Source organism: Littorina saxatilis, linkage group LG2, assembly GCF_037325665.1.
Source record: "Littorina saxatilis isolate snail1 linkage group LG2, US_GU_Lsax_2.0, whole genome shotgun sequence".
In the NCBI taxonomy this organism is placed as follows: domain Eukaryota; kingdom Metazoa; phylum Mollusca; class Gastropoda; order Littorinimorpha; family Littorinidae; genus Littorina; species Littorina saxatilis.
This window is the reverse complement of record NC_090246.1, coordinates 33,885,742-33,895,638: the sequence shown is the minus strand read 5'-3', so window position 1 is coordinate 33,895,638 and position 9,897 is coordinate 33,885,742. Positions and strand designations below refer to the sequence as shown.

At 40.8% G+C, this 9,897-nt stretch overlaps 1 protein-coding gene across 1 annotated transcript; it reads right to left on the bottom strand.

Annotated features, from left to right (window-relative positions):
- Positions 1 to 458: 458 nt before the first annotated feature.
- Positions 459 to 8,005, bottom strand: LOC138952717 (G-protein coupled receptor GRL101-like). Its single transcript, XM_070324428.1, has 2 exons — positions 7,808 to 8,005; positions 459 to 2,600 (listed from the first exon to the last, which is right to left on the bottom strand). Exons 1-2 carry the CDS (start codon positions 8,003 to 8,005, stop codon positions 459 to 461), a joined length of 2,340 nt encoding a protein of 779 aa, XP_070180529.1.
- Positions 8,006 to 9,897: the final 1,892 nt, after the last annotated feature.

The window sequence follows — 9,897 nt, the reverse complement described above, 5'->3', positions numbered from 1 at the left end:
ATATGATGTCATCAAACATTTTTATTTTAAAAAGCAAGACTTGTGTGGGGATATCATCTGGAAGAATTTGTATGTTACATTTCATGAAGATCTCTCGAGTAGTTTTCTGGGAACCGCTTCACACAGATACGCACACATGCATCACCAACCTCGTGTCGATTTTCAGTTATGTTAATACATTGAGTCAAAACTTGACTAAATGTAAAAAGGCGTTGTCAATTATCGCCCTTAAAATCGGTATTTACAATACTGGTCCATACAAGCAAAACAGCTTGTTACAGGTAGAAAAATAACAACATCACAAAGTCGATTTCTGAAATGTTTTGTCGTGTACTAAAAACCAAATACGGTTATCAGAAAATGTACCTTAATCAGGGGCCCGATTAGAGGGAAGAATCGTTCACTGGAAATACTACCAAGGAGACTGAGGGAGAGAACCTTACAGTCACAGGGCTCCATTAATTGCCAGTGTCATTAACATGGTCTCGTACGCGATCCAGCGACAAAACTCCGTCCTCCACTAACTGTATGAAGAGTTTCCAGGCTTCGTCCTCGTCAAGAGTCTTACTGCGCAAGACCATCTGAGTATCTTGACTCTGCGTAGACTGCAGAGAAGAAGGACGCGCCGTCTGATTTCGCGGAGCTTTGCGGCGTCGTTCCATGAGCAAGCTGAACGTGTAGAGAAAAGGGTTGAGGGCCGAGTTGAAGGGCAGCACAAAGATAGCCATCGCCACATTCACCTCACCTGGAATGGGCACCCCACACCTTGCCAGAATGCCTAACAGACCGATAGGAAACCAGCAAAGAAAGTTGGTCATGACCACGGCGAGGAGGCGGCGAGCCACAGCCATCTCCTTGGACTTGTTGCTGGACCTGCCTGCTGACACAGACTTGGAGCGGATGGCCAGGTAGATGAGAAGCTGCCCGATGGCTATGAGTATGAAGAGAATGAAGTTGAAGACGATCATGATGCCGAAGACGTAATCCTTGCCAGGGAAATCTCGCCTGGTAATGGGCAATGGGATGCAGACACCAGACTGACTGTAGAATTTCCAGTGTTCAAACTTTGGAAAGAGAGGAACAGCAGCCAAGAGTACCCCAATGATCCACATGTTAAAGCAAGCCACATGGGCTAACCATCGGCTGAAACGTAGATTTTTATGCGGGAAGCTGATGACTAGATATCTTTCAAGGGTAATGAGACAGATGAGGAACGCTGAAACCTCACTTGACAACAAGGACAAGAAGCCAGCCACTTTGCACGCTACGCTCTGTTTCCAGGTTGTATGTTCCCAGAGGTAGTTTCCATAGTACGCCCTGTCCGCCACGCCGATTATTGCCAGATAAACTCCCATCATGAAGTCTGCCACACACAAATGAGCAACAAACACATCAAACCCCATCTTGACTGCTTCTTTTTCAAAGAACACCCGATAGCTGAAGCTTCCCAGGTTACCGAATAGTGCCATACCAGCATACACAGCCAAGAACACTCGGTATTCTTCAGAACTCAACAGGGCATCGCAAGACGATAGCTCGTCTTTGGGCGCGTGGCAGTTTTCTGGGTCGACTTTTTGTAGTGAAATAGTTTTGCAGCAGAGTTCGTAGTTGTCAGTGTAAAGGTATTCAAGTTTTGGAAAACCTTCCAATTCATCACGGGTAAACGTTAGCTTAGAACATTTTCTAAGGTCAAGCTTACGTAGCTCTTTGGGAAACCGAAAACTGGAAGCATGCTTGGTCAAACTAAGGTTCAATTTGATCAGATTAGGAAAATTAGACGAAAAAGGGTTCCCGTGTTCCTGAAAATATGCACCAGCAAAATTCACGTCATACAGATTTGAAAATGTTTCTTGTCCGTCAAACAAGGAGTCGGTAATCAGCAAAAAGTTGAACGCAAAGGAGACAACGCGCAAATTGTGCAGCTGACTCAGATCAGTGCTTGTAATGTTCTCGAGATAGTTGTAACTGAGGTCGAGATATTGTAGGTTAGGAAGGTCCAGCTTTCCTATTTCAAAAATACCGCAGAATTGCAGTTCAAGATGGATCAAAAATCTGTTGCTGGAGACGTTACTCAGAGCCATGCCGGTGTGTGGCGCGCTAAGGTAGCGTAGTTCCCCATACTGGTCTGCTGAAAAGTGCGCTGTACAAATAAAGGCATGACCGTAGCATGTGCAGTTCTCAGGACAGGTAAAATTACACAGGAGCTCGTCGTCACGCTGCGGACAGTGGAACACGCCGTCACACAGGTGATCGTGGTGAAGACAGATCTTTGAATCGCGGCAGCGGTAGAATCCTGGACAGGTGTAGTGGTCACAGTCAATCTCATCTTCCTTCCCTGGACAGTCATTGACTTCGTTACACCGCACGTACACCGGCATGCAGTACCCGTCAGGTGGACACTGAAAGTGGGTCTCTGGGCATGTGGTGTCGTTCCAACTTTTCACGGTAAAGTTACCTAAACCGGTAAAGTCAACCACGGCAAATGGCTCCAGTGTATTAGAACTAATATCTCCTTCTCTGATAATGTTACCACACTTGTCTTCGTCGCTCTTGTCAACACAATGGGCTACCTTGTCACATCTCTGGTGTCTGGCGATGCACTGCAAAAAAACAAAAACAAAAAAATGTGCTAGTCACGACTTTCTTTCCGTGACATTGTAAGGTGTCCATACCAACCCCCCCCCCCCCCCCCCCCCTAGTATGTTGCGGTTTCATTTATCAACTAAATTTTGTCTGGAAGAGGAGTCATTTCAGTCTGCCAGGAAGCCATGTCATACCAAAACACCTTAGCTGCCCAAAGTGTTCAGCAAAAGTGTCAATTGACAGGTAGGCATTTTAAATCCACGCAAGAACATTAGAGATACAACATGTTTGCTTAAATCATGCTCAAAAATGTGTAAAAAAACTGGGAATTTACAGAACATCTGAAATGTCGGTACATGTAGGTTCCCAATGCAGTTGCAGAAGATACGAAGGAGGGTATTTTCTGATTGGACAAATGAGGCCCACGCCGACTTTATGATGCCAGCTAGGGTCAGAAAGTCATGAATATGGTGTGTCACCGTGTGTATGTGCCACCTCACTGTAAACCGACATGAAGTCATGATCATGGTGACCCGGATCGAAGTCAGGACTCAATAATTATGACCTAAAATCATCAAGATTACCTACAACAAGGCCAGGAGTGGATGTTCCCTAAACTGGTTCACAGGCTAAGTGTGTGTTACGTGCGATGTTCGTCTTGATTTAAACCACAATCAGAAGATTTGCATGTATTTTGCATGACTTAAATTGTAATTTACGTGTTAATCTGAATGTCAATCATATCAGCTCAGCTCAGCTCAGCAGTACCAGCAGCACTGATTGAAATCAAAGCATTTTTATTGTGGTTATTGTTGGTGGCACATAGATACCGTGACACAAATGAAGTAAACGCGGATAATATGACATAATTATGTACAAGCAACATGACATAATGATATGCCAGCCCCCTAACATTACGTCTCAGGTGCGTCACTTAGGTTGAAGGCAAAAAGGGGCTGTAGTATTGCGGTCTCAAAAAGATATCTTCAGATCGACCTATTCAAGCACATCCCTGTGGGGCATTTAATCAATGTACATGCATCCGTCCTCACACAATGTATTTTCATTGTTATGGTTATCTATTATGATTCCATTGATCCGAAACTACGAGAAAAGCCCGAATGTAAAAGAAGAAAAAAAAACACTAATCCACGTTCACCAAACAAACAGAAACAGGACATAACTATACCTGTTTTTCATTTCCACAAGTGATGTCAGTCTTTCTGGAGCAGGCTGGAAAGTGACAAAAGTCCTCATCGCTGGCGTCACAACAGTCATCTCGATGATCACACACCAGAGTGAACGGGATACGCTGTTCATGGTGTTTGCACGTGAAAAACGGGATCGCTGGAGAAAACGTTTCGGAACAGGCAATGCTCGAAAACATATCCACTGCTGAGCAATTCGTTGACACATCACAAACCAGAAAGTTATGTGTTGTGTGGTTGTTGACACATGTAATATTCTCAGTAGAAAGTTGAGGTCTCGGGAGTGTGATTAGTTTGTCACTGGTGTTTTTAGCCGCGCTTCCTAATTTTGTTTTGCAAACAAAGGTTGCATTCATGCCTTTGTCACAGGAAATGCCTGAGAGTGCTTGATTCAATCCTTCTTTTTTCATGCTGCAGTATTGTTTTTGTCTGGACTCAGTAATGTTAATGTTAAACCGCACAGCCAAGACGTCATCAAATCCTATCCACGTGGACTGATACCTGTAAACGATGGATCACAATGGCTTAGCAAGGTTTTTATTCTATATATTTTTTCTCTCAATGAGTTGTTCCAATGTTCTGAAAGGCGACTAATCTGAATTCAGCAAGTACAGTTTACGTTTGGAAAAACCAGAGTGTCGCTTTTCACATGACATGAAAACTTTAATTTCAAAGACGGTTTCATTCCTCATTTTCATGTTAAAGAATCGATGCAATTCTACATTTGATAAAGAATTATGATGTAGATGAAGCATTGGTGTTTAAAACAGAAAGGACATTAAATTTTATGTTTGAAAGTTTAATTTGAAAACGAATTTTCCTACGGTAAGTACGTCTTTTCTGAAAAATGTATGGAACAAAGACCCATTTCTGGACACAAGTCTTCTTCTCCTTCTTTGTTCATGGGCTTAGACTCCCACGTACACTCGTGTTTTTGCACGAGTGGAATTTTACGTGTATGACCGTTTTTACCCCGCCATTTAGGCAGCCATACGCCGCTTTCGGAGGATCTGGACACAAGTAAATGCGTGTCTTGAAAAGGTAGGTGGTGAGCAGATGATTTGTGTTGATTATGATTTATCTTAAATAACGAATTTGATATTGTAAGTTATAAGCATACAAAGATTGTAATTGTGAATTTTATGCAATTGAATGATGATTTAAATATTTACAGTGGCACCTGTTTTATGCAAGCGTTAAAGTTTCTTTTACCGGGAAGAGTCTCTTCATAGCTTATTGGCTTTATTTCAATATTTCTTACCAACAGTTATTGTATTAGTACCCTACAGAGATAACCGATTGATGGAAATATATATTTCAGTGCTAGTGTAATTTTTTTTTATATATTGCACGGTCGGTAACCTTCCTATTATACCAAGCATAAGTTATAGATAAATGTTATCTTGTTTTTCTTAATAATGTGATTGTTGATTTTTTGTTGGAAAATAAGCCTTCGTTAGACTTTTGACCACCTGATTGCAAAATTCTTGAAAGTTTAATTGCGTTTTTTTTTCACTGCCATTCCAGCAGGAAGAAAGCAAAACGAAAAGAGTTCCTCGATTCTGTTCAGAGACAAAAGAATGAAATAAACAGAGTATCTTTTTGTAAACATCTTGAAGGATATGACCCTTGTGACACAAACAGATAACTCAGGACGGGAGTTGAGGTCGCTTTCATTGAAAGAGGTCCAGAAAGCAGGTCCGTCCCTGTGTTTTATTCATACATGAAGGTGGAAAAAACACCAAGTATGATTTACATTTTGCAACAAAACAATGCAAAGCCAATTGGGATAGATAGCGACCAGAGGACGGCAAAGTTCTTTTCACCTTGGAAGAGGTCATGGAATAACAGGTACGCTTTTTATATTTAGTCAAGTTTTGACTAAATATTTTAACATCGAGGGGGAATCGAAACGAGGGTCGTGGTGTATGTGCGTGTGTGTGTGTGTGTGTGTGTGTGTGTGTGTGTGTGTGTGTGTGTGTGTAGAGCGATTCAGACTAAACTACTGGACCGATCTTTATGAAATTTGACATGAGAGTTCCTGGGTATGAAATCCCCGAACGTTTTTTTCATTTTTTTGATAAATGTCTTTGATGACGTCATATCCGGCTTTTCGTGAAAGTTGAGGCGGCACTGTCACGCTCTCATTTTTCAACCAAATTGGTTGAAATTTTGGTCAAGTAATCTTCGACGAAGCCCGGACTTCGGTATTGCATTTCAGCTTAGTGGCTTAAAAATTAATTAATGACTTTGGTCATTAAAAATCTGAAAATTGTAAAAAAAAAATAAAATTTTTTAAAACGATCCAAATGTACGTTCATCTTATTTTCCATCATTTGCTGATTCCAAAAACATATAAATATGTTATATTCGGATTAAAAACAAGCTCTGAAAATTAAATATATAAAAATTATGATCAAAATTAAATTGTCCAAATCAATTTAAAAACACTTTCATCTTATTCCTTGTCGGTTCCTGATTCCAAAAACATATAGATATGATATGTTTGGATTAAAAACACGCTCAGAAAGTTAAAACAAAGAGAGGTACAGAAAAGCGTGCTATCCTTCTTAGCGCAACTACTACCCCGCTCTTCTTGTCAATTTCACTGCCTTTGCCATGAGCGGTGGACTGACGATGCTACGAGTATACGGTCTTGCTGAAAAATGGCATTGCGTTCAGTTTCATTCTGTGAGTTCGACAGCTACTTGACTAAATATTGTATTTTCGCTTTACGCGACTTGTTTTTTTATATAGACATAAAATACTTTTCCACGGTACTCAGTAATATCATCAATAAAAATTAAGCTAATTAAGTGTACATGGCTTAGTAAAATCATCAGATTTTATTGATTAAACCATCGTTATTGTAAACAAATTGATTAATACAACCTGGAGTTTTATTGACAGTCAGTCGATGTTTGTCGTGCTTTTGACAACAATTCCAAATATTTCATTTTAGATGCGATCGAGAAATTTGGGTTTGGAGACCAATTAGGTGTCGATTATTGTGAATACCAGCCATAGTTGTATAAATTATACATGACTCATTTCAGAACATTTCTCTATTTAAACAGGTGAGCTTCAATGTCGTTCAGACTCACCTAATGGTTTTGTTATCGCCTCTAAACTCTTGGCAATTGAGATTTGTGTCAACGGTACTATTTAGGGTCTCCTTCTGCCCATGTCGCATCTTGAGGACTTCAAACTTCTCTTGTATGTCGACCACTTAGCCATAAGGCGAACAGTTATGTGTTAACTAAATGTATGTGGATTAGATGTGGATATGCACAATTAATGTGTTATTTCCTGGGTTTTTTGTTCTGCAGTATTTATTGGTCTGATATCCCATCTAAAAATAAAACACTAGATCACTAGCACTGTATTGGAAGCTCACATTGCAAATACAACGTTTCTCAATCTGCTTATACCTCAGCACTATCCTCCAAAGTTAGTACAATATGCAGGCTCGAAACCTATAACCAAGCCTTATCTGAAACGGTACCTCTTGTAGACACCCTTCTTAAAGCTAAAGATTCATGTTAAAACAGATTTAATACAAGCTTCATGACATTCACATTTTTTTTAAATACTTGGCCAAAGAGGGGACAATGTTGTAAGCGAGCGTCTCGTAAGCGGGTCCGCTTGTATTTACTTTACAGGGATTTAGCTAATCGTCGCCACATTACCAGGGTTTAATCTGCACCTTACTCACAATTCTTTCTTAAAGAATAATTTTACATTTTAATAATAAGTCTGACTTTTACGTTGGTTCCTTTCATATCAGCAAGAAATAGAGATTACATTTCAGGTGTGGTTGGAGGAGCCAATCTGAACCCGGAGAAAACGTTTATGTCGGACAAGGACACATTTTGAGTCCTCAGAAGCGACTCGTCTTCACTGGTTAGATCAGCCAGTTGTGAACCAAAGCTTGCACAGTATTGACAAGCTTGCGTCCATGTGTAGTTTGCGGAAGGTCGTACGACTCGATAGCAGCTTTCTCCTGATATTTTTACGATGTTGTCGCCACAATGCTTCCCTGCGTCGCACACATTTTTGTCCCGCCCGTCAGAACAATAAACATTCGAACTGCAGACGAAGTGCTGCTGGAAGTCATCAAAGGATGAACCACTGCAGTTCCACTTTCCACCAGGCAGTTGTTTGGGTGTGGCCCAGTTTGGATGGAAGGAATACAGCAGTCTGAATCCCCTCATCTGTATTCCCCACCTGCTTTTGAATTTGAAAGACACAGCTGTCTCATTGTCAACGATTGTCGGATCGAGGTCTCCAACGTCACATATTTTTTGTCCGATTTCACGGCAGTCGTTACCCATATGAAGAGTAAATTCGTTATAGTAACAATCTTGTGTTCTGTCCAAATGAAGACTGACAAGACTGATCATAATGGTAAAGTTAGTGGGAATTTCCAGTGTCACGCAACTGTCGAAGTTCGGAGGGAAATTCCGCCCTTTGTCCCAGTCTGGTGTTTGAATGTAGCCTGCAAACAATAAGAAACGTATACCAATCTTTCGTTAGACACAGTGGGTACATCTCGTGTAGCAAAAGATGACTTAGAACCCAGTAATTAGCAAAACCGTGAAACCATACATTATATGTTTAAGTTATGGTATGCCGAAGACCGGTCTTCAACAGAGATATTTTACCAGCTACAACTACTGAATTTCACAGTGTAATCATGTAAGCGCAGGGAATATACATAGAACATCTAAACTCTTAGGAAAATGCAAATGCCGAAAGCGCGTTTGCCTACTGATAGGTTTTGAACAAACTCTAGTTTTTAATTTCGCTAGTATTTTCTTTATTCTGTCTTCTTTTGAATCACTTCTTCTTCTTCTTCTTCTTCTGCATTCGTGGGCTAAAACTCCCACGTACACTCGTGTTTTTGCACGAGTGGATGTTTACGTGTATGACCGTTTTTACCCCGTCATTTAGGCAGCCATTTTTGAATCACTATCACTTGTATTACCTGTACTGCACCAGGTCACATTGTTTTTCAGCACGGATATGAAATTACCGACACCAACAGAAGTGCATTTATTAGAAGTAGCTTTCCACCATTACCTACAGTCGACGTGCGGTGATACAATCGACCATTGGGGTTTCCGAAAAGCCGATGTAATGATACTAAAAAATAGAATGTTTAATTGTGGTAGAAAATCGTTCACAGGAAGTACCTGATAATTATACAACCCCATTGTAAATTTGATATTCAATACATCACTAAAACATTTGGAATGAATTAAAATGAATAAAATACAAGTATTACGAGTTGAGAAAATAAAGAAAAAGTTGACACCTTATAGAATAAGAATTGAAAAATATTCTTGACGACGGTTGGCGGTTTATTATATAAATTGAAGCAAATGATTAAAATCGAGCGTCGACAGAGCCAATGAAGGTAGAGTTTGTAGTTCATTTACCTGTGACACCAGACAAAGCTTTCCACGCATGTTCCTTGTTAACGAGTTTCAGACACACCCATGAGTATTGTTTCTTGCGTAACATTGTAATCCAGTCACTAGCGAGGGGTATATCTTAAACACGTTGACAAGCAGCACGTGTGGACAGGTTGCCTCAAGAAAAGCAAGAGTATTTACTCTTTCACGACCCATACAAAGCCGACAGAGTTATTTCCGGAGTCTTTAAGTCCCACACCTTATTTTGCGTCCCATTTTGCCCCCGCCCCCCTCCTTGGTTTCCTCATTTCGCGCATACACACACACACACACACACACACACACACACACACACACACATCCATACAGTAATACACATACACACACACACACACACACACACACACACGCACACGTAGAGACACACACACACACTCACACACACACGCACACACACACACACACACACACACACACACACACACACTTACATACAGTAATACACATACACACACACACACACACACACAGAGACACACACTCACACACACACACACACACACACACACATACATACAAACAGTAATACACACACACACACACACACACACACACACACACAATCATAGAGACACACACACACACTCACACACACACACACACACACACACACATACATACAGTAATAC

Bases quoted from the DNA above. Each gene is read 5' to 3' on its own strand.
- LOC138952717 (XM_070324428.1), bottom strand. From the start codon at position 8,005: ATGAGGGGATTCAGACTGCTGTATTCCTTCCATCCAAACTGGGCCACA. The intron at 2,601-7,807 runs GTAAAAATATCA...GTTTTTTTGCAG, and splicing joins AGCATTGTGGCGACAACATC to TGCATCGCCAGACACCAGAG.